We start from the raw sequence: 27,921 nt of genomic DNA on the forward strand, positions 1-27,921 counted from the left end.
GAATCAGCAGACTGTGCTTTCTAGCAACAAAATCAACTTATGGAGCTGTTTGTGGACCCCAGCATTGGCTTTGTACCCAGAAGGCAGGCAGCCTGTCAAGGTGTCGAAGCCTTCCAAAATAATTCTCTTGCAAAATATACTGTGAGGACAAAGCACATGAGGGTACCGTGGATGAAAAGTTTGAGCCAGGAGAATGTCTGGAAGTGACCCACGACCCAGATCTACGCACAATACAGCATAGGAACGCAGTCGTACGCATGTCCAGGTATGGGAAAATCCCCATGTTTGTCAAAGTTAGTCCCTCCAAACCTAGCACAAGCTGAAATTAAGTTTGCATGTACCGGTTAATTTACTTTTTCCTCCCTGCATGTGGACGTAATGAGATACAGAACAGAATTACTACTATAAAGCATGTTTATTTCATATAGTATACAGAATAGACTACGTTGATGAATGCTGTTTCATTGTTTTATGTTTTTCTAACTTTTCAGTGTACGGCACAGACCTTCCTTACTCCACGCTTTTCTGATGTGCTGCCATACATAGGTGATTGATTACTTAGCATGCATTGTTGTGCCATGAGTTGGCTTTAGGCACAGCAAAGAAATCACCTCCCTGACACCCTCACGAGGCTGCAGCATCTTACTCTAGTAGAGCTTTATGTCATCCATTTTAACTTAATGGTTTCAGATCATATCTTTCAATGGCTTTATGGACAGCTGTGAGTGCTCAAGACTCTTTAAAGCAGATTCCTCTTGCCTCAGTGGAGGGGCCCAAGGCTGGAAAAGCCTTGCTAACCCCTTGGTTTGGTTGACTCCCTTAAACTATCAGCTGATAGTAAAGGGGGTACATTGTGGCTCCACCACCTCTAACAAAATAACCCACACCATTACAGAAGCACACATTGCTGTATCCCTGAGAAATGCAAGGCTCTCCATTTTGAATCGAGACCCCTCTGTGGGACCAGGAGCAGCCCACCAGGGCTGCATCTGCTGCAACACTCGCCCTAGCACCCTTCACTTCCAGGGCTGGTGCTGACCTACCAATATCAGCCTTCAGGATCCCCAACAAGCAGCACCAAACCTTGCTGAGAGAGATAACCTAATTCCTAAATACTTTATGTAAGTTGGTGCCATCACCCTACCATACTTTGGCCCTCTGTGCTGCCAGAACACACACTCAGAGCAAGACCCTAGAGCCAGGCAGCTGGCAGCACCTGGACCTCAGCAAGGACTTAGCTCTCTGAAGGTGACACCTCACCTTCAAAGAAAAAAAAAAAAACTGCAAAACCACCACAACAACAACAAAAAAATGTTGCTACCCTATGAGACACACAGAAATCCCACAGCTCCATAGCTTGCCTTTTGATACAGCTCCAAGGCCTATAGTTTGCCACACAGCTCCAAAGCCTGCAGCCCCGTCCCAGAGTCACCTGCCCCCTCATCCATCCTCCCCACTCACCTTCATGCAGCCCAGGAGAGAGCCAACGACCTCAGGACCAGGAGCTGAACCTGCCTTCAGCTACCTCTGGCTTTCTCCTGAGCCCGTTGAGGAAGAATTGCAGCCCCCAGAGGCTGGTTGCCCTACAGTTGATCACCAGAACTTTGCAGCTTTTCAAGCAATGTTCAGATAACATCACCATCCTGCACCTCCTCACAACAAGCAGATCATGAGCCCCTGCACCACCCCTTCCCACCTGTGCTGGCTTATTGGTGCTCAAGGGCTGCAACTGCAGTTAATGGCCTCATGTCCCACAAAGCATGGTGGGTGCTCAGAAAAGGGCAAGGAGATGCATACACCTGGCAGGGCCCACCACACTGGGCAGGAGAAAGGCTTCCCCCCTCCCCCTCTGGAGGGGGCAGGTGGCTGAGGCAGGGGATAATCCCACCTTAAATTCAGGTTAGTGCCACAGTTGTGCCATAGGAATACCTTGTAGGCATCTTGATATCTGCCAGTAAAAGTTCCCTCTTTTTCCTTTTATGGTCAGAGCTGTGGGAAATAGCTCTAAAATGCAAGCACTTACCAAATGAAAAAAATGGTAGCTCCACAAACAGTGAAGCCTGCTCTCCTTAACTTGCCCTTTAGCTTTCCCTCTCCTCTCCAGTAACCCCTACTTCCCTGTATCCTCGCTACCTCCACACATGCAACAGACAACAGCATTGCAGTTCAGGCAGACGTACTCTTAGGAGAAAGTTTTTGCAGGTGTTCACTCCCTTTTCTCAGTTTCACTGATGCCTGTAAAAAAATCACCTTTAAGTGCTCTACCTCCCCATCAAATTTTATTGAACTTAGGCAGGAGGTCAAATGTTATTTGGTATGGACCAGACACAAGTCCACCTGAAGGCCCAGCACCAGACACCTTCAACCAGTGTAGGGTGACCCAGCTACTGCAAAAAGCAGTCCATATCTTCCTGTTCACTGTCCATATCTTCCTCCATGATGCCTTTTCTTCTTGGTTATTCCATTTTTTCCGGTAGCTGTGTAATGAATGAGATTACATACTTAACTGATGTAAAAAGCAATTTATTTTGCCGGATGAGTTTCATCCGGACCAACTCTGTGATTCTGTGACTCCTGATGTGGTTTACTGTATTGATTCCACGGAAGTTCATGCTAGCATGCAAGCTGGCTGGGGAGGATGAATTCTTCAGTGGCATCATAGTTTACATCGGTCTACTGCATATGTGGAACTGCAACTTTAGCCAGACAATCTTTGCACAGTTTTAAAATCACAGAGCAGGGAAAGCCTTTACAGGAAGACTGTATTTAACATTCTTACACTGGTACTTTGCATTAGCCATTCTCTCTGGGTTAAATTACCATTTTTTCTTGAAACCTTCACCATATAAATAAATAAATAAATAAATTTAAAATAAACTCAATGAAAAGGAATAGCTTATTAAAGTAGTTCTCTTCATGAATGTGATGGCTGTCAAACTTTCTCAGAGAATAGTTCTGGGAGGTGTTATTACAGCTTGTACAAATTACGGGGTTTAGGCTTCAGTAATCCTAAGGAAAGTAGAAAATTTCTACTTCAGGGAACACTTAGTTTACATTCCTCTAAATTCTTCCAGAATCAAACACATGTGCTAGTACACAATGAAGCTTCATCCAGTGATAAGACTGAATCCAACCACTCACAACACAAAGTCTGAGGAAATTCAGAGATTACTTTCTACAGCCTGGGCCCCTGGGTGCTGGAGTAGACTGTAACCAAGGGAAACCTCCTCACCCCCCTGAACTCATTGGAGTGGCACTTGAACAAGAGTTTACCCAGCAGTGATACCTGCTATAAATGAAATCTGATTTACTCTAAGAGGACAAACCTGGGCTCAGGGCTTAGCCAAGCTCATCTTTATGTCATGCAGGTTACTGTGCTCCATGGTGACAGACCCCAGCATCTGTCATTTTCCAACAGCACATGACATGCTCGGCTTTCTGTATGTCTTTTAGATGGACCTTACCGGTCACTTCCTGTCACCCGTCTTTTTTTCACAGCTGTAATCACAAGGTAATCGGGTAGTCACGCAGGAATCAATGAAGTTCTTTTAGAGGGCCTACTTCAAAGAACACAAATAACAGGATTTACTGAAATGGACATATTCTACTGACTGTGCATAGAGAGAGGAAGTAATAGATACGGTGAATTCAATAAGCACGAGCCAGTAGGAGAGCTTGGCTCATTCATCCTTTACCTTAAAATTTCCTGCTCATTGCTTGTTATCAGCTCAAAGGGCAATGGTGAAGTCTGGCCTGCAGTCTCACTGTGCCAGAAGGAAGAAAGTACAAAAGGGTATCAGGAAACCAGAAACTGTTGAAGTGTAACTGCACAGTTCACCCATAGTTGTGAGTGGGTTGGCTTCATGAACCTGTCTTGCTCATCCAGACTACAGACTCCTCATGACGGCTATGGGAGCACTGTGACTTGACTGCACTGGAATACACCCCAAATTTAGTCAGAAACGAGCTACGTTTCCAAATTGTGTGCTTCCCTCATCCTTTGTTCTTCCAAAGTGTAATCCAACCCATCAAAATGCAATTCTGCAACAATATCAGACAATATCTTTTGGCTTTTTGGGTACTTTATCACAGGAAATTACCATGACTTGTGAAGCTTTCAGTAAAGCCCGCATACATCTTTTCTGTATTTGCTTGTCAAACTTGCAGAAGCAAGTTCCAAAAGGACAAGTAGATGTTTACAAAATAGCAGAAGCATCCAAAAGTACATCACTGTAGTTATTTATTTGTGAAACGTAAATAGGGGAGCAAAGAGCAGATAGCTTCCATCATAGCTGGTTGCTTTGCTTAGATGGTGTTTACATCTCTTTAATCACACAGACTAGCACGTTACCTATTGCTCAAAGGATTTGGATGATTCATGCATGATGGTACTAAGGTAATGAAAAAAGGGGTGAAACACTGGAATAGGTAACACTGAGGTCTTATGCCTCACCATACCAATAACAAAGATGACAGCACCCACGTACTGTATATGAGGGTCGAAGTTATTTGGAACAATTCAGAAAGCACACTAGTACACAAATAAATGACACAGCTAAGCTGGCAAATGACAATGACATAAGATAACATTGCCAACCACAAGTAACTTAAATATTGTGTTTGGAATCCCCCCAGACATCTGCTTCAGAAACTCTGAGACCAGAAGGAGTGATCGCATATGTTACACGTACATTAAGCACAGCTCTTCATTGAAGTTCATCAGCTGAGCTGCTTAGCATAGCAAAACAATGTTGTCCTGTTTCTCCTTCACTGACCTGTCTCAATTAGCTTTAACATCAACCTTAGAAAACAATCAAAAGGATCCTCAGGGGAAACAAAACAAATAAACAAAAAAGTTCCTACATTGAAAGCAGAAGTGAGCAAAAAAACTTGAAAAAGTGCCCACTGACGATCAGATGATTTTTTTAATTAAAAAATTATTTCTTGTAACACTTCCAAGACTTACTGTAAATACTGATATACAGCTGATCTGGAGTAAGCTACTAGGAGGACATTAGTTTCTCTCTCTCTGTTAAGCAAGATTTGGGGGTTCGAGTTTTGCTTTAAGTACCCAATTCTGACTGACGGGGCAGACCACTATTTCTTTCTGGAAGTTGGGCCACAACTGGACATCCTAAAGTGAAGGCACACAAAATCTTTCACTACTTTTGAAAAGACAGTCCTTCATCTCTTTTGTGCTAAAATTGGTCTTATTATGTTGTTACATTCCCAGTGATTAAAAATCCCAGTAATCCCAGTAATATTTTTTTTTCTGCTACAGCCTTGACCATCATCCTAATTCTAAGTAGTTTTCAATAGAATTGGTAACAAATAAGTTAAAGTATTTTGAACGCAACAGCTCTGGCAGGAGGTTCTTTTATCTCTCCAGTGTATCTTCTCTATGCTCTTTTACTTTGTTACATACACTAGTATGTAACAGTATGACATGCATTTGCAGCCAAAACATGAGGAACTTAATCTAACCACTACTCTAAAATAACACAGATGTCATTCTGGTTCTTAATAGCTTGAATCAATTCTTCAGTAAAATCCACTGCTGGACTTACTCACTAGGTTAGTGGCAACATGCTTAGTCCTACCCAAGAATAAATCCAGCTCCTGTTAGACCAATAGTCCACAAAGAAGACATGTTCTGATCACAGCTGTGATACATTCACTTTGGTCCTCCTCATTACAGTGCAGCATAGCACGCTCTTGATAATTCACTGTGATGAGCATGTTTCGCAGAAATGAGTTGAGACATGCTATATGTGGAAGAAAGGTATTTTCAGACCATATAAACAAACAAACAATTTTTTTTTTGTTTTCCAAGTGTGCTTCTCATCCTTTCTGTAAGGTCCTGATGCTGATGTGCACTCCAGGTTTAATCTTGTAACAAGTCTAGGATCTTTTTAACTCACAAATACATGACTGCAGAGCAAGGAAGAATGTGGTGATTACAGACTACCCTGGTGCAGGAAAAGCAGCTAACATGGACAGCTCACATCACATAGATCATTCACCTAAGTCAAACATTTTGATTAGGTTAAGAAAAACAGGTTATATTTGGAAGACAGACACCTTCCCAGTTTGCAGCTATGCAGTTTTCCTCCATTTTATCCTGTTCAATTTTATCCCATTTCCAAGTATTAAAGTGAAACAGAATCAGATAAAATAGAACACACACAGAAGTCAGAAAAAACGTGTTCCAAACAAGGTCTGAGTTTATTGAAACCACGTTTTCTTTTGGCAATACTGCTGCACCTTGACATCGTAAATATTTACGTTTTTCAATTTATTTCAATCGGAACTTTATTGCTTTACTGCTTCCTCGTGTGCTAGGATACAGAACAAACCATCAGTGCTGACACGTTTCTTTCTAAATTCAGTCGTCAATCCAGTTGCACACTGAGAGTTCAAAGGAATGTAACTCATGTCATAGGCTCCTAATTCAACAATGTCTTTACAACCCCCTTTTCAGGCAAAAAAACTAGTGGATAAAAAAAGCCTCCAACTAGCTAAGACCTCATTAGTTTAAAAATTCTTGTAATTTCATCCATTTAAATTACGTAATAACTCAAAAATGAACAAATCAAAGACCCTGTATGAAGCAGCAAATAGCATGATCACTGCAGCTAAATCCAGTGAGGACTGCGAACAAAGAAAACAAAGGTTAAGGAAAACTACTCCTAGTATCTTATACAAATTGTGTTTTGAGTTGAGTGGTCTTCTAGATACTTCAGGAATGAGAATTTCTACCCGACCGGACTACTAAAGCTTGCTTATAACATTACCTCCCACTGCTCATAAGAATAAACTAGACACATTGCATTTTCATAATCAAAATGAAAGAAAAGCAAGGAAGGCAATAATTCAAGTACCATCACTAAAATAATTCTGCAAAAAATAGAAGGCATCCTATTCTGGAATATTTTCAGTCTTTCTGACATTTCTTTTGCTAAGAAAAAAATAAAATAAAAAATCAAACTTTCAGAAATAGTTAAGCTAAAAGCCAATACTTCACAAGATTTTTTCCATAACTCAGGCTGAGATACCTACAGAGAAACATTAACTCCTTGCAAATGATATTTGCTAACCTGCACCATGAGGCACTCTAGGGACTTGCTGTCAGAGAAGCTGAGCAACCAGCTGCTCAATAGGATAAATATGGTACTGCTCAGGTGTCTAAATACAGCAATAACCAGCAATGAAAGTAAGAGTTTGGGGGCACTGGCTTGGTCAAGTCCCCAGACTAAGCAACAGATCTGCTTCCTTTTAGATGAACAAAAAAAGCACACAGATACTCTTTTTCGAGGTTTTCCTGTTAAGGCTCATTATTATCTTTAAATGAGATCCAGTAAGCAGTTTCATGTTCTGCTTTAGGCCAAAAGCTCGATCTCATCCTTCCTGTGAAACAGGCAAAAATTAGTATTACTTACACTCAAGAATCAATTTATACATTGGTATCTTGAGGGGTCGCAGGGATCTTCCATTTACAGAAATTTTATACAATAATCAATCGGCATCTTCTCACCTAACACTAAAATGAGAAGAAACTTTACAAGAAATGACTTTGCATTTCTGCCACGTCCACAGAAGTCTTTAAACTGAGCAGCTGTCACACCTAATCCAAAGTCCAGTCATTTGACCTGATGTTCATGCAAAGGCTTGGCTGGCATCGGTATGATCTCTTTGATATTACTTATCCCTACTGAAATGCAGGCTATCCTGCTCGACTCCTTAGCCAACATGAACCCAATATTATTAATTCACTGTGTGATTTCTAGCTCTCTTCTCTCTCTTGATCTATTGGCAGTAAATGTTCTACACACGCTGTAACAGGAAGTAATAAAATTGTTCAACTACTACATGACGAACCCACTCTTAACAACCGACAATTTTACACGTTATAAGAATTTTATCCGTAATGGAGAATTAAAGCACAAGATCAAGAAACAGAAGCCAATTTCTGAAAGGTAGAGATTCTGAAACTAGTATTCTTTAAAATCACTTAGAAAATACATATTTTTCTTTCAAAGTAACATTAGTACTGTTTGACGTTATTTTTTTGCCACTCCGCATACAAGCAGGGTGGATCAGGTTTTGAAACAAACAATATTAAGTTTGTTATTTAAGTAAATAAGTGATTGCTCCTCCTTTCTAACTGTGAAGTTACTAAAAATGGCAGTCTATTTGAATAGCTATATTAAAAACTGTAATATATCATGTCTTCTTAAGAAGTCAGATTATATATATATTAATAGGAAAGGCATAACATTACTCAGCATAAGATGCAAAATAAACTGAAGGACTGACACAATAGCCCATGCTCCCCCCTCTCAAAGGTGATGGAAAAGAATCCAAAATTTGATAAAACCCCAAAGACTAGTCATTTATTTCTGGAAGTAGAAGGAAAATCCTTTACTGCTCAGTTTGAAAGAGTTTTTAGAGAACCCTTCAAGATGACTCATCTTTCTTCGCTTGCTTTTAGCACTTAAGAGTCCATGACCCAGTCCATGCAATTTCATTAATGGCTGCAAATTAACATCTGCTTAATGCAGAAGCTCAGTCTTTGTGAACACCCAGCTATGCTTTTGAGATAACATACCAGCTAACTGACTTTTATTAATGTCCATGCTCGTACTGTTTCTCTGTTTCGCATTGTTTCTGGCAAGTTGCAGAAAATTGTATTGCGTTGCTCTGCATGAACTTCTGATGTTTGATGACAGCCTTCTGTTTCCACATAGCAAAACTAACTTTGTTCCAGACAAGCTGGCTAAAAGCTGTTCCTAAGCACTACCTGGTTACACAGGCCAGTGCCCAACCCTGTGAATCCTCCTGCTTGGCTCCAAACAGGTCAGTTCAAAGCTATGCTGCAGACAGTTTATCCCACTGTTCTGCTTTGACTTCATACTGGAACTGCTCTGAAGTGTTCATGTCATTTAACTACAGCTGAGAATGTTTTATCATAGCACTAGGAGAGGTTTCAGTGCCCAAGCAATTAATGCAGTTACGTGCACAGAATGCTAACCAGTTCTCAGAAGTGTAATTTTACACCCACAATCTTAATGTCACTGAAAGAGTAATTCCTTAATGTTTAGACTGTTTAATTGTTAACAGAGTTAAGTCTTCCTTTCACACCACATCTGCCATCCTACTCACAGTACAATCACAAAGCTGACATAGAAAAGCACTAGCATTAGTTTGGATTTTGTTCTTTTGTCCAGTTGCTGTAATGACTCAAGAGCACCTTACTCTTCTGGGTTTAAAAATAACATTGTTTCACTGCAGTCCTTCACATTTTGCAGCGTAGATGCAATAACAGCATTTACAGAAACTGTGCAATGTAACCAGAAAACGCAGGTCTCAAGTTGTACTTAGCATTTTTGATCGCTTTAACAGTACTGAGAGCTATGCTTTAGAACTTGACATCTTAACCATAATATAAAATAAGAGTCCAAGAGATACTGACTGATTTAGTTTCACTAAATTTCACTGAAATAAAAAAAAAAAGGCAAAAGCAAAGCCTTTCTTTTTTTTTTTAACGGTAGATGAGAATGAGGAAGTGCTAGGCAGTACTAAACAGGGCTTAGCATCTTTGTTTCATTAAGGTTCCTCATTTTGCCCTCATGTTAAATGTTACTGTTTCCACAGTTATCAACAGTTTGATACTAAATTGTAATTGTGCCCACTGTGCTGAAGAATTTTACTACACTCAAAGCCAGCAGTATTTCAGACTCCAATAGATAAATCTATATGATTAAATATTACTGGAATGTAATCCACAGAAACTGTTTTCAGGCACTGTAACATTCCAATTATGTGCCTAAATTATGCCAAGGACAGCACATATTTAAAAATGAGCTTGAGTTACACTTTTGTTGATCAGGACCTTGTAAACTGAAAAGCAACTTCAGTGACAGTTAAGATATTTCAGACTTCCATTTTCTGGTCAAGTTGCAGTGATAAGCATAATGTTAACATGGAGCTCCTATGTGTAAAATGTAGAATTATTTAAACTTAAATTCTTTCCCCTGGAATTGAGAACAAATTACTGAGATAACCAGGAAATCATGATAGGATGCACCCAATTCATGAATTCATGTTTCTTCCCCACAATCATATATTTTTTTGTTTTGTTTTTTACTTTTTTTTTTTTTTAACTTGTATTTCCTTTACTAGATTTTATCATCTTAACAGATAGAATATTTATTTAGATTTAAGACTGGTTCAAAGACAGCGTCAGTACAATGGCACTCAACATAAGATGAAAATTTACAAATAAACATCACTGGAACAGTCTGGCCATGTACTCACTAACAGCCTTCTCGTCAAATAAGGCACATTTTTACTGAAGTACATCTCTGAACATTAACTTTCAAATGTTTCTTCAGTCTACCTGTAGTTGGGTTTCATTCTAGATTACCTGAGTTTAGAAATTTCGAAAAAGCACCATTTTGAATTACCTTCCAGGTTCACTTTGGGTGTAAAATAGTATGTGACATTTTCTCACTGTCTTCATATTTACCTGCAGCAATATTCCACATAATCTGGAGGCTGGAAAGAGATAAGTTGAATTTGTTCTAATTATCTGAAACACTTCCTTGTATTGTTTAGTTCCGGGTTCAGCTTCAGTTATATCTGCTGTGGCAACTGTATTAAACTTCATTTTAATACATAAGAGTAGAAATGTAACGTCCATTAGAAACATGAGAACAACTTCCATCTTTTTCTATTTTATTTAACCACATATAAGTACACATCAACAGTTGGCATAAATTTCATAAAAATACAGTACCTTTTTGTGCTGTAACACTAGTCACAATGTTTATATAAAGATTTTTTTTTTCCGGCTTCCTTGAATTCAGTTAATATTTTAAAAAGTGACTTCCCAAAAGCCCTTTTTTTGATAGTTTCCTTATATAAATTTTTCCAAAATCTATTCTGTAAAAGTTAAAAAGCTAATGCATTTTCAACCATTCTCCCTCACCCTCTCAATAAAACAGATTTTAAAAAAATAAGACGACTCAGAATACTGATCAGCTGTTACACTACTACTTTATCAGAGGTTCCCATTTAATTGCTCCTGTTATACATGTGGTAGATACCATTCCTATAGCATCTAATATTATTAGATGCTCTTAGGGCTGTAAAAGACCACTCATGACTGATGCATGAACAACAACTACTAAAAAAACAGCAAACAAACCAAGAATGAATGATATAGAGAAACACGAGACTTTAGAAACCTTGAACTGTAGAATCACCATTACTGTGATATTTTCCCATAACAATAAATATACAAAAATTCTATATCAGTTAAACAACTGAAGAATGTCCTTGTACTAGGTATCCTGGGAAGTGAATTCTTTAAGTCCTATATTACCTATAATGTTGGTGTGACACCAAGATGACATAAAACTGAAGAACCAGTCTAATACTGCTGGAGAAATTATACCCCCCCCCCCCCCCCAACTGTTTGGCTATACTCATATCAGAACTGGGTTAAATTTCATTTTTCTTTAATGCTGATGATAAAATCCAGACAGGATCTAATACAGGGGAAAAGAAAATGGGGTATAAATTTTGAAAATAATTTCTTATCACGTTAGGCGCTGAAGGTCTAGTTAAGGCAGTGAAGGATTTATTTTAGTATGTTTCTAAGGCTATTATAGATTTTTCCTGAATAAAGCATTTTCTCTTAAAAATTCCATTTATATTATGCCAGCTTATTCTGAATGCATAAGAATGCTAAAAACCCTTGGACATGGAAAAGCTAAACTATTGCTCGCTCCAAATGTTACCCTTCTTAGTCTTCATTTTTAATATCAATAAGGTTTCAAGAACGTGCACCTAAATAACAAAGTTTCATGTTCACTTACAAAGTTTTGCATTTCAAAAGCAAGCTTAAAAGCATGTGTTAAGTGATTCAAAATGAACAATGTTCTTAATTCTCTCACACAAAAAATGTACTTCTCTCACACACGACTAGTGAAACTATGCGACTTAAGAGAATTTCTAGTATCACCTTGTCCAGAATAATAAAATGGGTAATAAAAGCAACATGAGAAATGCGATGCCAGATGCTATAGCACCATTCCTTTGTTCCAAGCTGGTAGCACCAAAGCTTTAAACAAACTTGCTTTGCTAAGACATTCTGACAGTCCCATTTCACAATATCATTGGTTTTGAGAACGGAGTTACTTTCCATAGATTTTAACTCCTTTTGGATCAGTGTTCAATAAAATGTGCAAACATATAATCATTTGCATAGCAAATCTCAAGGGACTGACCCTGAAATAGAAATCCAAACTGTTGGGTGTAAGATATTTCTATAATCAGAATTCACTTAAAATGGTAAAAAATAAGATACACATTTTTCCATTTTAAATCTAGTAAAAAAGGTATTTCTGATTTAGAATTCTTACAGTTACTTGTTTAAAAAGCTGAAAGACTGGTGGTTCTTTGCATTAAAATGTTACTCATATGGAATCTTCAAGACTCTGTAATTGCTATTTTCAAATACTGTGATGAAATATGGCCTGGAATCCTTGCTCATCAGGGTACATAAAGGGATTCTGCCGCTATTAGCAGGATCTTCCACATCCCAAATTTCCGGCATACTGCAACCAGGCCTAAAATTTTTTTAAAATGAAAAGAGAAATAAAGAAATGCCATCAGAAAAAAAAAAAAAAAACATTTAGTTTGCTGAACTCAATTTTATAAACCTTTCTATGAATACTTGACTGTGCCTTCTGTTTGAAATTTGTAATTATACTTAAAATGATCAGATTATAAAATCAATAAATATGTTAGTAATTCAAGAAAAAGTATTTAGAATGTATAAAATTTGGTTGCTTTTGTGGTTATGTAATTAATAACAATTAATTCAGAAGAGGCAGCATATATGGCAAAACAACTTACATTATACAATATACATCACCAGGGACCCTTAAAACTTTCTATAAAACAAAGGGTAACACACTCCTGACATTTTTAAAGAAAACTAAGACACCTTTAAAAAACACCTTTAAGAAAGTATTACCTCCTTGCTTTTTTATTAAGACACACAACCACTAATAATTCCCTGTACAGTTATCTTTCAGCGTCAGTATCACTGAAAAACTTCCTAAATTTGGTAAATAAGATAATATCAAAGAAATGTAACAACTTGAATTTCTTTGTATTTAGAATAAAAATGAAATGAATCCATCTAGATGATGTCCTAAAGGCTCAAAACAGAACTTAAGAAAAATGTCATCATTTTTTCTTATGGACAGTCTAAATATGACAAAGTTTTCAGTGACAACCAATGGCCATGATACTTTGGTACTCAAACTGTCTTCTACTCTGCACCTTTCAATCATATTAGGCTTTTAGTACATGCGCACATCTCTTCTTGCCATCACAGAATAATTTATTGTTTCCTTTGCAAACTGCTGTAATTTACAGTAAAATTTAAAAATACACAGAACACAGCTTTTCAGGTGCACACAAAGACCAAAAAGTTACTAACATCAATAAAGTTGATCATACTTATTAATAGATGGAGAAGCTGGAGAAAAATGTATTATGGGCACTTTTAATAAAGCATAGATCAATATTTCAATGCTACTGCTTGATCTCAGACTACATATTTGACTGGTGTATCATTCTTGTGAGAAAGAGGTTACTCACTTTTTTCTGCTTATGCACAATGACTCTTCTAGAATGTAGTAATTCACTCCTAATTTTATTAATTCTCTTTTCACTTCTTTTGCAGGTTTTCGACTGTACATGGAATATACTACTTTAGTTCTGGCCCTTCAAAAAGAGAAATAAGATAAAAGTAAGCTAAACAACATAGGATGAAAATGTAAGCCTTAATTTTAGGTTGCACAGGAAAGCTTTTTATTTCACCAGATAACTAGGCTAATACTAGATTATTTTATTTTATTATATTTTATTTTTTACATCTTTACTTTTACTGTAGTTTAACTTCAGTGACATTAGCTTTAATATGATGATTCCTTCACAAATGTAATGGTTCCCAGAACAATAAATATGGAGTCTTTTTATTTTTCTGTATCAGGAAACAACTTTGCCACAAGATCCATGGTTACTTTGAGCAGAAAACGTAAAAACATCAAAACGATGCATTTGAAATGTAATATTCCATGGTAGATGCAAAGACATCAAAACAAACTTGCCTGGCCTAGAAGTGATCAGAAGAAATTATCTGACCAGTCCCTCTGCAAAAGGTCATACTCTTTGCCTTTGTTTGGACTTCTTAAAATGCAGAATGCAAGACCAAATGTTCACTCTGAGGTCTGCATACTGAATCTAACAAAATCATCACTTGCTAACCATGATCCTATTTATAACATCCAGTAATACTCTCCTTTCGTTGCAGAGAGCATGACCTTATTTATTAACTCCTGATCATTTTCTGATACTGTATCATCTCCAGCATATTTTCCCCAAACATGCCCTGTCCTGTCTGTTTGTACTTAATGTCAGATACAGAACTAAGGACATAAGCCATGTAAAATGAGTATTTACACCTCTTCTTATTTCTCTTTACCTTGTTGTTTTCTTGTTGTGTTTGTTTTTTTATCCAGTTTTATCAAATTACCAAAAGAAAAGATTATATGACATTAAAACTAAGAAAGAAAATAAAAAAATGCATGACCTTTTCAGATAAATAAATTTCCATTTAGAAAAAATATCCTGATTTTGAAAATAACAAAGAACACGACTCGGTAATTCCATTTAAAAAAATCAGTTTCAACTAGTCTTAATATCTCTACAGTTAGACATGTTATCATGACAAGTTATTTTTCACAGAAAGTTGATAGGAATAAATGGATTGGCTATCTTGAGAAAAAAACATCAGTCTGCCTGCAGTGTTTGGGTAACTAGAACGATGAAAGGATATAGTACTACATGTCAGTTCCAGTTCCATAATCATGTTGGTTTTTTTTTTTGTATGCAAGTTTGAAGTCATATCTATCCTGCAATATATCCCCTCTGATGAACATAAATCCTGAAGAACTACTGCATGTTTTCAATCTGACTTAAAATTTTATGGGTATTTTAACAAAGTTTTCTATATTACATGATGCCTTTCCTACTTTATATTATCAACATTAAGAATATTAAGTGAAAAATTTTAAAAATCCTCAACTTTGATAGTTACCTTAATGCTGCATCTTCATAATGAGGATGATTTACAATAGGACGAAGCGTGGACAATTTAACACTTGCCATTGTAGGCATTGCTCCTGCAAAAACAGCATCTGAAAAACAGAATGAAAGGTATGTTCGAAATTAAGAATCAAACAGTAAAAACACAGAACAAATTTTCAAATACCTAAATTAGTAATACTATAATAGAAAAATAAAGTGTGAAGAGGAAAAGGTACTTACTTCCTCTGAAAAAGCCTTATATGGCACCCACATGATATGCACAAAATCACTTCTTTTTTTTTTTAAACCTTGACATCTAAAAACAGAGATTTAATACCTTACTATTAATCTTATCTTTAATAGATCTTATTTTTCTGGATTGTGTAATGTATTCATTATGAGAAGGTCTTTTTTTTTTTTTTTTTTTCATTTGTCACTTCTAACAGCACTGTTAAATGAGCAACAGAATGTCAGTCCTCTTTGGCTTGAATGTATTTTCTTGCTAAAAAGATAACTATTCTGGTCCCAAATAGTTTTCTGACACTTCTATTCTCTTCCGTAAAAGAATGGGAGCAAGCACAACACAGCCACTTCAAATTTTCTTCTAGCCAAATGATAAGCATGGACACACATACAGAACCAGTCATGCAAGTGAAAACCTGCTTTAATTGGACTTTGTAAAAGCAGTTTTGTTGCAGATACACTACTCCAGTGGTTAGAACCTCCAAGCTGGTAGGCTGGAGTCGAACTAGCTTTTTTTATATATATAATTTTTTCATTTGAGACAGCTTCTGCGTGGAAAAGTATACATGACTAAACCTTTTTTTTTTTTTTGGATAGTCCCAAGGCACAGATAGTAGCAATACCTCTTCAGTTATTTACCATATTAAGTTCTATAGTTACATCTCACAGTAAATGGGGAACATCACACGCTATTAAATACTATACCTTGTCTGGTACTGACTTGTATCCACTCTAGAAGTTCTTCCTGTGGCAAATTGCTAAATTCTCCCATGATGTTCCACTGAGTTTGAAGGTTTGCTGATCCTTCTATTGCCATCAATGCTAAAATAGCAAAGACCAATGTTTTGGGCTGGATTTTACAGAAGAGCCATCCAAATAACTGAAATGCAAGAATTGATTAATTCCTAGATGACAATTCTGTATTTTTTTATGCAGCACAACTAATTTTTATTTCTCTATAAGGAAGTTAATGTGTATTACAGTAGGAAACACCTCTGCTATTGCTTCTCCACTAAACTTCAGTGAGACCTCATTGTTAAGTATTTATGTTTACCTAATGTTGTGCATTTATTTGTAATACAACAAAATATGAAAATTGACATTAATGCAGCTTTTAAAGTTCTAGTTCAAATGTCAAATTCTGCAGGCAGAGACAATTAAATAATGCTAAGTACACTTATCCAGTATTTTATCTCCTACTTAAATCAGTAAGCACAACCAGTACTGCAAAATTCTGAAAATACACCAGAAAAGCAGAATTTGGAGTTAGAAGGCTAACGTTATTTTATATCCTATCCTTCTCTTTCTTGAACTGGAAAAGCTAGCCCTTGCATTTTTCTCTACAGATTATATGCTGGAGGCTTTGAGCAAATACTCAAATAGGTAAAATGGGTAGTTAAGTAGTACCAAATTTGCTATGTTCGAGTTTAGTTTGAGCAAAACCACTTCAACTCATCCATATTTAAACTAAACCTTAAATCAGATGAACATGTATAAACTATTTAAGCTACTGCTAACTGGAAGAATTTAGGTTTCAAAAACATCGAACATGCAGTCAATGTACAGTAGTGTGTTATTTTTATTATAAATTATCCCTGAAATATTTTAGATGATTTAGATCTCCCAAGCCACCTCCCCAAAAATGCACTGTACTCTACTCTCATTCTCAAATACTTGCTAAACACTCTAGCAAAAACAGCACTATCCAGGGAAACTTAATATACCAAATATGCCTGACTGCTGTGTAGGTCTGGAAAGATGAAGCAAAATGAATTCGTGTGCCATTCTACGTGAACAAACTTCCTTTTTCACAAACAACCGCAGAAGTCTCAGTTCAAGAACATGTTAGAACTTTGCACTTTCCTTATCAAGTTCCATGGCTTTCCAAACCACATTCCTATCATCCTCTTGAAAAACCTCAGTAATGTTATAAGTATCTGTATTTGCCACTATTTTGTTCATATACAGATCCCAGAAAGACTGAACATATACACAGCGCAAAGCATTTCTTTTTACAGGATGCTGTTCCTCATGTAATTTATTACATTGATGCAAATCTTTTTTAAAACTTGTTTTTGCTAAAAAAACACATTATGTCTTTAAGTCTCTCCAGGTATTTCTCTTTGCTTTCAAAATTTCACCCAGAATGGAATAATTAATTCCTCCTAACAGAAAGAGGAAATGCATGCAAACAATAACATTTTTATTGCCCATCAGGTGCCACAAGGTGCATCACTGAGGTACTAGAGAATACACAGATTCATGCAATGGTCTGAAAGAATACAACATACTCTCCCATTTACAGACTACGTCTTGTCTTCTGCTTGTTTTTGTTGTTTTCACAAATGTCCATCTCAGGCTGACTGATCACTAATAAGAGAATATATGTAGAAAAGTATTTTTATTTTTACATCCATTGTTCACCTAAAGTGGGGTACTCTTGAACATGGGTATGGACTTCTCCTAAGGCCCAAGACAGGGCCAGGATAATTACAGGCCTCGTCACATGTGGCAGATTGTCATTTACCTCCTCCTGTACCAAAAAACTATCTGAACTACAGCAGTCTAAAGCCTTCACTTTCTTATCATTCAAGGCCTATTTCTTTCAAACCAACTATGCCTTCAGGATGCTTCAAAGGAGATCAACTCACTGGACATGAGCTATTCTGGGTCCAAAAGGGACAGCTCCTGGAACAGGTGATCATTTAGATTGGTAGGTTCCTGAGAATCTTAGGCTTACTTTACAAACACAGGAAACAACAGCAGAACAACTAAAGAGCCAAGCTGCAGTTGAGTGCAAGGCAAAACGTATTCTGCTTCCTTTTGTTCTCTCCCATTTATCTTTTTTAACACTATCCTTTCTACTGACAGACTGGACTAAAGTCAGTGACCTAAACTAAATCCTTGAAAATTTATACAACCTGAAACGAAAAGAGAATTGTGGTAAAATACTCTGAATGTGTCCTTCTTCCAAAACGTACACAGTGATAACGTGAGGCATCCTCTAAGATCCAAAACATAATGATTACTAAAAGCACCAGATTTCATTAACTAGAATGATGACCTTACTTGCAATACTAAACAAAAAACCACCATGATCCAGGAGGAATTACTGTGGTGTCATTACTCAGGTGTTTAAAAAGAAAGAAAAGATACCAAATGAAGATATTCACTGCAATAACAATTAACTTGTGATAAAAAAAAAAAAAAAAAGCAAAGGTAGCCACATATTGGCTTCCTATTGGCCTCCTGGCAGCTCATCTTTCAGTCATTACCAGTTGCAAGGTACTTTTTTCCTACCTTTCAGAAATTATTTCTCTACATGCAGCAAAAAAAAATTAGTTCAAATTTTATTGATTTTCAGTTCTCAAAAGGCTAAGAGTAAGAGGTCTTTGAGGCCTGTGGCACAAAATGAAATATTTCAAGTTCTAAACTTCCTCCACTTGTTTTCAATAATAACAGAGCAGAAAAGCCCATTGATTTTCTTCTAGTAAAAAACACAGATAAAACAATAATAATTAAGAACAAATTAATTTTGGACAGAATTCTTTTATATTGTAGATGCTATCTAGAAATCACAACAGAATAAAATAGACTATTTTTGTTTATCTTATTTTTTAAAAGCAATCCCGGTTGTCTTCCCCAACCACTGCTAGTCTTCTCACTCTGTCAAACATTTTTCTCTTTTCCTTTCATTTGTATTATGTTCATAACATTTCTTAGCACCCACAGTGCTCAACTCCTTAACATGTTCTCTTTTTAAGTCCAGCTCAGTATTAATCATGACCTTTCACTCTCTCCTGTAGAATACTTTATGTAAATGACACTTCCTACAGAAGGGCAGAACGGATGAGGTTTGAAGGGACTTCTGAAGGTTATCTAGTCCAAACCAGCTGCTCAAGTAGGACCATCTATAGCATGTTGCCGAGTACCATGTCTAGGCTACTTCTGAGTAACTCCAAGGATGGAGACTCCACAGCCTCTCCGAGCAACCTGTGCCAGTGCTCAGTCACCCTTATAGTGAAAAAGTGTTTTTTTTCGTGTTGAGACAGAACCTACTGTCTTTCTGTTTGTGCCTACTGCCTCTTGTTCTGTCACAGAACACCACTGAAAACAGCAGCTCCATCCTCTCTGCACACCTCCATTCAGCTGTGAGCATATACACATGCAATATTATATATATCTATGTATGTATTTATTGGTAAGATTCCCCCTAAGCCTTTTCTTCTTCAGGCTGAATAGTCCCAGTTCTCTCAGCCTTTCCTTGGAAGAGAGATGTTCCAGGCCTTTCATCACCTTAAAGGACCTTTGTTGGATATTCTCCAGTAGTTCTATGTCCCTCTTGTACTGGGGAGCCCTGAACTGGACCCAGCACTCCAGGTGTGGCCTCAACAGTGCTGAGCAGAGGGGAAGTATCATGTCTCTTGACCTGCTAGCAATGCTCTTCCTAATGTGGCCCAAGATACTATTAGCTTCCATTGCAGCAAGGGTACATCGCTGGCTCATGTTCAGCTTGGTGTCCACTAGAATCCCCAGGTCCTTTTCTGCAAAGCTGCTTCCCAGCTGTTTGGCTCCCAGCGTGTACTGACGCCTGGGGTTGTTCCTTTTCAGGTGCAGGACTTCACAGCTCCTGTTGTAGAACTGCATGAGGTTTCCGCCAGCCCATTCCTTCAGCCTGCTGAGGTCCCTCTGGACGGCAACACACCCAACCGATGTACCAGCCACTCCTCCCAGTTTTGTACCATCAGCAAACTCTGCCTCACGATCCAGACCATTAATGAAGATGTTGAACGGTATTGGACCAAACATTGACCCTGGGGTACAGCACAAGTTATTGAACTCCAGTCCCACTTCATCTCTCTTAATCAGCACTCTCTGGGCCCAGCTTTTCACACAGTTTTCAAGCCACCTTCCTATCTGCTTCCCTTTTGCCACAATTGCAAAGCTTCTAAAGCAGCTACCTGGATACAAATTCAATCAAGTTCACTTCTCAAAAACATAGATACCAATACACAAAGGCAATTCTAAGATATTTAAAATCCAGAAAAAAAAATAACATTTTATCTTATGGTTGATTTCAGCCTAGAAAAAATACATCTGAGCGTGGTGGTTTTACCATGCTAGGCAGCTCAACACCACCACTATCGCTCTCTCACCCCCTCCTTAGAAGAGGAGGGGAAGAAGTAAAGGAAAGAACAACTCACGGGTTGAGATAAAGATAATTTAATAAAAGGGGAAAAATAATTATTAAGGAAAGATTATTATTAATTAAACAATTTAACTAAAGGGAAAAAACAAAACAAAACAAGTCAAGGCTGTATGGAAGCGCAGAGGAAAGAAATTACTCTCTACTTCCCACAAATGAGCAATGCTTGACCATGTCCTTGAAACAGGGCCTCAACACACGTAGCCGGTGTTCAGGAGGACAGATGTTTTTGCAACGAGAGCCCACCCCTCCCCTCATCTTCCTTTTTCCACCTTTTATTGCTGAGTGTGACATCATATGGTATGGAATATCCCTTTGGTTGGTTTAGGTCAGCTGCCCTGGTGATGTTCTTTTCTCACTTCTTTGCCCACTGCCTAGGAGGGTTAGAGGGAGTCCTGATGCTGTGCCAGCGCTGCTCAGCAGCAGACACAACACTGGTGTGATACCACTGCTGTTCTAGCTACAAGTGTGGAGCACAGCACTGTATGGGCTGCTGCAGGGAAAATTAACATCCCAGCCAAACCTAGTACACTGAGTTAGGCACATGGCTTTTGATTTTTAAGGCTAAAATATTTTCAAGATGAAAGACTACTTAAAACCGCATTTTTGGAAAGAATAAGTGCAATGCTGTAAGCTCAAAAGAGCTGTGAAAACACAACATAAACTAATTCAAACATGTTCTGGATAAAATCAATAGCTAATAAAAATTTGCAACAGCATTAGTAAAATCCATTGTATGTCTCTTTATGCTCAAGTTCAATGCACAGCATACTAATTTGTATAGTAATGCAGTTGGACAAGTTGCATAAAACAGGATGCTTATTTTATTTAGGGTGAGGGGAAAAAGGAACATGTAATCATACTTTTAGACAGGCAACTTAATTTAGTTTATTTTTAACTGTGATACTCAGATTCAGCAATCACACAAATTTGATTTAGAATAAATATATAGGTAATAGTGTAAGTACTGAGATAGCTGCAGCACTAAATCTTACCTGTTTTGAACACACCAAGGAAGCCATAACACACAGGTGTGGTGTCAAAAACAACTTTAGCCTCATGATTAAAATCGCTAGGACACTGTATGCCAACAGCTGCAATGCATGGTATACCACCTGCAAAATAAACAAACAAAACCACAAACAATTGTATTTACATACTTTTTATTTCTCTCAAAACTGTAACTTCATTTTCAGTATAGCTTAAATGACAAGTTTGTCTGAAAAAGAGTCAAAGTGAAAGTAAAGATCTTCACATTTCAGATAGTGAACAGAACTTTGTCATCTTTTTTTTAAAAGTGCGTCTAGTCTGTCAAAGTATGGAACAACAGCAGGAGAAACATTAACAATAAAACTAGAAGGAATTTGAGAAATGGCTAGCTCTTCAAAAGATTCTAGAACACAGGCAGAAACAGCTAAAATTTGTTATATTATCTCTTTATAGAAGTGAAGAGACCTTGCTAATACCTTGTCTAATACCTAAAATATTGACGTATGAGATGGAAGAAGCAAATATAGTCATCTAACCTGGAGAAAAGGAGACTCAGGGGAGACTCTACACCTGTATCATGTATCTACTCTGTATCATGTTCTATAATTACTTTAAAGGAGGCTATAAGCAAGGTGGGGATCAGTCTCTTCCCAAGCACCAAGCAATAAAACAAGAGGAAATGACCCTAAGTTATGCCAAGGGAAGTTTAGGTTGGATATTAGGAAAAAAATCTTCACTGTTCCGAAGTGTTGGAACAGGCTGCCCAGAGAAGTAGTTGAGTTACCACCCCTGGAGATCTTCAAAAGATGTGTACCGTAGAGCTTAGTGACATGGTTTAATGGTGGACTTGTCAGTGCTAGGTTAAAGGTTGGACCAGATGATCTTAGAGGAGGTCTTTTCCAACCTAAATGATTTAAATGATTCTATAATCTCGGCTACTCACACTACCACAGGCAACTTGTTAGAAAAAAAACAGAAGGCATCAGACATGTAGTTCAGCCCTCCTAACAGTGAATCTACATCACCTGTGGAAGTGCTGTGGTAAATCACAGAGGCATTTTCACAATCAGTGCCTTTCTGCACTGGTACAGCAAAAGCCCAAAGGACTCCTATCCTGCACTGCCACCCCACCATTAATTAGCATTATTTTCTGTTCAGCATTCCAGAGCTATTTTGGTGACATATTGGATTCAATTTAAGACAATGGAATAAAAGACGCAAATAATTAGCTACAAATAAACCATCTACCAGCATTAATATTGAAATACAGCTTGCAATGGGCCAACTATTCTCATTAACATATGAATAAAATTGTGCAGAAAAAAATATCTTACCTCACCCTGGTTAAAACGTTCCTCTCTGAATAAAGAAAAAAGGAAAAAAATCATGATTTGTTTCTATCATATAGATGCAGCACTTTTACTTTACAGTAAGCAAGAGTCAGCACCTGTACAGATTTTTTTTTCTAAGAAGCTTATATATATACACTGCAGATTAGGAACTATCCTCCATCCCTATGTCTACTTGGATATCTGAAAATTAATTATAGCAGTTTTTTAATCACTTTCATGAATTATTTCACATATAGAAGAGTTGAACAGTTTATTTTGAGAATGAAACCTCAGTAACATAACAGAGGCAAAGAACTGTTACCAAAATGTCAGACATTTACTCAGACTGGTTTTGGCTTTATGGGAAATATAAATGTGAATACAGTGAAAACAAGGTATACTTTTTTTTTTTTTTAAATAAAAACCCTCTGAGGGCAGAATGCTGCATCAATTTTTTATTTTTTTAATTTTGATATATGCCATTAAGACTATGGAAAGCAGATATTACTGAAATGACTAGTGACAAAAAAAAATGGAAGCAAAAAGATTTCCTTTGTTAGGGAAATGACAACATGCAATTGGCCAAATTCACTGCCCTTAAGCACTTCAAGAAGTGATGCCAAATGCCTGTAACAGGCAGAGCACGTATTACAGACGCTTAGAAAATAAAATTAATACAGCTGGGATCCCTTCCTAAAGATGAAATTCAAGTATTTTTATAACCTGGAAAAAAATAACGGGGAAGAAACAGCTTGTGTTCACTGTTTATAGGAGAAAAGTGAATAGACACATAAGTAAACACTGATTTAGGAACAAAGTAGAAATATAAATGATGAAATAGAATATTTGTGGGCGAGGGGGGCTAAGATGTCTGAAACTAAGTTCAGCAGATAAAACTTAGTCTATAAAAATACTACAAATAGTACATCCAAGCCATTCAGTTACATAATTTACCCTTCAAAAAGGGTCAAAGTAATGCAGCTATTTAGTGTATGTCAAATCAAATGAACTTCCAGCAGGAAGATCAGTTTGACATTCAAAAAGAATACTTACCTTTCATATTGGCCTGTATGAGATAAAGTCCACCTAAGATATTTAATTGCCTGAAGAACACAGAAGCCAGCAAAATTATGAATAAATTTTCAAAAGCATTATAGAGCATTTCCAACATTCGTTAAATTAAATTACACCTGAGTATCTCGTTTTCAGATAATGCTAAGATAAAGGCACACAATGCTTTACCTAAAAATTCTTTCTGAGGATGTTTAATTAGCCAGGCAGTTAGCAGTTATCCCATCTGTTCTTGTGTTCTTGTGTCTGTAAGTTGTTTTCACACAAACTATACATAATCAAATTTACAAAAACAGTTGTAAACTTTAGTTATAGTACTCATCAGCTAAGTGACAGAATTTTTTTTGGTGCTTAACATCAAAGCAAGTTTTCTCACTGACGCAGGACCAGAACTTTGTAAAAACTTATGTAAAGGAAATACAGAACTGTATACAAATATTTTTGACAATCTGTATTTTGTTTAACTTTTTCCTGTCTCAAAATAAATACTGGTCCCTTAGAAACACGAAAAAAGTAAATTCAAGTTAAAGGTGATTCACTAAATCACTTACCTTTTTGATGATTACCCCCAAAACCACCAGAACAACTGGTAGTAGTAGAGTCTTTGTGTATCTAACTGGAGTCTACAATGGAAATACAATGCATTAATTGCTTTCCAGTCATCTAGAGTTACATCGATGTTCATTTTGAAAAAAATAATATAAAGGAGTTTTTCCTCAAGTGAAACAAATATAAACACACAACAAGAACAAAACAAGCTAGAAGAAACTTAAATTTAAACTCCACCCAGCAATCTCACTAGAGGTCTTAATACTAGGGTCATTAAAAAATTATTCCCCTTTCTTTGGCAAACTACCCAAAGACTTGAAGTAGATGGTATCTCAAAAGAATTCGAGTGTTCTGGGTTGACTAATCTATAAATGTTCTGAACACATTTAGATACTGATGAACCAGAAAAGTCTACTAACAACACACATGGAAACCTCGATACTTTTCTGTAAACTAAATCTACTTCACCTTCGTGGCTCTCATCACATTTTCCGTTTACTCAGCATCAGTTACTGACAGACACAAAATCTTAATTTTGCAGGACTTTGACCTTTCATATATCCCTGAACAAGCACTTCTTTTAGTAAAGTAAGCATGCTTCTTAGATATGAAATCAAAACACTTTTAGTGTTAGCAAATTTAAAAGCAATAAAACCATTTAAATTTAGCTGAAGTTCATTAACATCTCTAACTTCATCAGTAAGCGCTTGGAAAAAAAAGAAAGAATTCTTACGACAGCAGTAGTATGTTATGGCTCACAGATGTTTCAAGTTATAAATGGAGATAAATCAAAAAGCTCCCTTTTCCACAAACATCTAATTTGATCAGATTACCTCTTTTTCCATGAAGTCAAACTCTGCAGCACAGGTATACATTAATGTATCAAAATCCTTGTAGCCAATAAATTTAGATTTTAGTATGTTACCTATATGAGCCTGGTAGGAAATACAAAAAAAAGAGCTGCAGTAAGAAAAAAAAAAACTGTTTTCTGCAAACAAGTAGTGTAAATATATATCATTTTTTTAAATTAAAACAGAAGATTATATAATTTACAATAATGTTATAAATGCACCAAAAATGTATTTGAATAGATTAAATGATATATTTGATCATAACAGATTAGACAAAAGAAAAAGCAGAAAGCAGCAGAAAAAGAATGTTACCACTGCAACTGGGTTGAACAAGAGTACAGTTTGCATATGCATATTTTAAGATATGAGCTTCCCACCTCTTGCCCCTACATTTAGGTGTGCAGCATCTTCATAGACAGGGTTTTAAAAATATAATTTAATAATAAAAGCACTAAAGTGCAATTAGGAGTTCTAGTTACAACAAGCATTTCAGAATTGCCTTAAAAATGAGTTTCAGAAGAAATTGAATCAAGAAATAGAGTAAATAAAGATGTAGGAAAAAGATACCAAAAATAAACAGAGCTCTATAAAGCCAAATTTCATAACAAACACAGAGCATTTATCAACTCAACAGTAAACACATTGGTCTTTTCACAAACTTAGGTCATAAAACCTCAAAGTCTTCATTCATATTGAATGAGAAAGCAAATACACAAGCCCATTCCCATTTCTGCAAAAGAAGTCTTGGAATCTCGGGAAAATATATCAATAAGAGACTGAAATCAAAGTTTTAAGACAAAATATTTTTAAAAGACACCATATACTTGCATAAGAGAAAGAAGACGTACATCATCAGCTATTCCAAATGCTAAAGAAGTTAGGTATTTCAAGGTGACTGTCCCAAATAACCAGGCACATCCTTCAATGACCTTAAAAATACATTCAGAATGAAATAAACATGTCTCAACAAACTTTTAAATAAAGCCATCCTTTCTCAGAAAGATTACTAAATTTAGTGACTAGCTCAAAACTCTACGTTATCACCAAGATATACAATCATTTCTAACCAGTTACACTTCTGAAATTTGAACACACTGGATGGTTTTATGTTTTGTTTTCTCTTTTTTCCCCCTCCCTTAGTTCAACTGAAATATTTTTGGATTAACTGATATTTTGGCTGTATCACTGCACATGACAATGTAGCAGAGGATGTAGCAAAGTAAACTTTAAATGGGGCAGCCAAACTGTCAATTCCATCTGTTTTGCATACAGTGGTGTACCATGATTATTTTCCACCATCAGCCTCTCTGTAATTATCAGGTTGTACTACCCCACTAATCCAAACCTTTGAAGGAATTTGCTGATTTATAGTACCTTTTGAAGATAATCTCAAAATAGAACTTCAAGGAGATAGAAAGGGTTACATACCATGTTTATGAAATGTAACTAAAACTACTAAAAAGGAGAAAATTCTAGGCAGTCTCGTTTTACTTAGTTCCTTATAAAACGAGCCCAGCTGAGTAGGAAAGCCTGGCTCAGCATCATGCATATGACAGGGACCAGCAGCAGATACATTCACAGAGAATATAATAAAAACATGCAAACTGATCTTTACCCTAATGTAACCATGATATTTATGTGACTGTGGGTTGCATTCAATCATCATGTTTAATGGCTGAAAATGAACCTAAATGCCTGAGAGGTACCTAATCCTTTTCTGACTCTTTATTTTTTGCTTCCACAATATAATAATTCTCTCTTATAAATTTACTGCTGCCAACATAAGGAGCACCAAATAAACTGTATTTATAACCTGTTTCTACTCACTAGCCTTCTTATGCTTACCTCCACCTTCGAAGATGTAGAATTCTAACTTATTTTAAAATCTGTGCTATTTAGCAATTCTTTATTAATAATTATCTTCATATCCTCTCTTCTTATATTTGATTGTGGTACGTTTTGCATTTGGGGGGAGGGCATTCTTTCATGTGCCTTTTTTTTTTTTTTTTAAGAAAGATATGCTGACTGAGATTGCATATAATATTTAGGATGGCAAGAATGAGTTTAAAAAATAAGAAAATTTACTGCTTTTTCTGGAAGGAGTCCACTCTCCATAACTTCCATTGTTTACTTTCCTTTTTGATGCCTGCTCAGAAATGCAATGATGTATTCAGAGAACTTTTCATAAGAATACCAAAATTTTTCTGCTTATTTAGGTTCAAATATTTTATACATATAATTTGGGTGGTGGTGGTCTTCTTTTGAAAACTTACCATTTAATCCCACCCTTTGTTTCTTACCTTCTAACATTCACACCTTATCACATGGAGCTTATTTTCTTTTACAGTTCCCGTTAGTTATCTTCCCCAAAAGGTTTCTGAAATTCAAGTGCATTACATTCACCCATACACCCTTATCTATATCCTTCAAAGAAGTCAAATACATTTGCCAGGCATGACTTCCTTTAGAGAGGCTGCATCGGACTTATCTTTTGTTATATCACATGTACATG

The 27,921-nt window shown here is 36.6% G+C and overlaps 2 protein-coding genes and 1 long non-coding RNA gene across 10 annotated transcripts in view; 1 reads left to right on the forward strand and 2 right to left on the reverse strand.

The window, feature by feature from the left end:
- The window catches only part of LOC308189023, a 35,674-nt gene extending 33,978 nt beyond the window's left edge, over nt 1-1,696 (reverse strand). For both annotated transcript variants that reach the window (XR_013945948.1, XR_013945949.1), the window contains exon 1: nt 1,462-1,696. This is a non-coding gene — a long non-coding RNA (uncharacterized lncRNA). The remainder of the gene's footprint in view (nt 1-1,461) is intronic.
- SEPTIN7 (septin 7) overlaps nt 1-27,921 on the forward strand; it is a 594,594-nt gene that overhangs the window by 135,178 nt on the left and 431,495 nt on the right. The gene's annotated exons all lie outside the window — the stretch shown is intronic.
- The window catches only part of DPY19L1 (dpy-19 like C-mannosyltransferase 1), a 71,768-nt gene continuing 54,564 nt past the window's right edge, over nt 10,718-27,921 (reverse strand). For all 6 annotated transcript variants that reach the window (XM_080581792.1, XM_080581789.1, XM_080581790.1 and 3 more), the window contains 10 exons: nt 26,258-26,338; nt 25,392-25,493; nt 24,561-24,632; nt 23,992-24,041; nt 22,942-22,966; nt 21,613-21,732; nt 16,117-16,291; nt 15,179-15,278; nt 13,678-13,803; nt 10,718-12,635 (listed from right to left, as the gene is read on the reverse strand). In XM_080581792.1, the coding sequence (XP_080437918.1) occupies nt 12,479-12,635; nt 13,678-13,803; nt 15,179-15,278; nt 16,117-16,291; nt 21,613-21,732; nt 22,942-22,966; nt 23,992-24,041; nt 24,561-24,632; nt 25,392-25,493; nt 26,258-26,338 (1,008 nt within the window). In that variant the 3' untranslated portion in view covers nt 10,718-12,478. The remainder of the gene's footprint in view (nt 12,636-13,677; nt 13,804-15,178; nt 15,279-16,116; nt 16,292-21,612; nt 21,733-22,941; nt 22,967-23,991; nt 24,042-24,560; nt 24,633-25,391; nt 25,494-26,257; nt 26,339-27,921) is intronic.

Source organism: Anser brachyrhynchus, assembly GCF_964034855.1.
Source record: "Anser brachyrhynchus genome assembly, chromosome: 2".
Lineage (NCBI taxonomy): Eukaryota > Metazoa > Chordata > Aves > Anseriformes > Anatidae > Anser > Anser brachyrhynchus.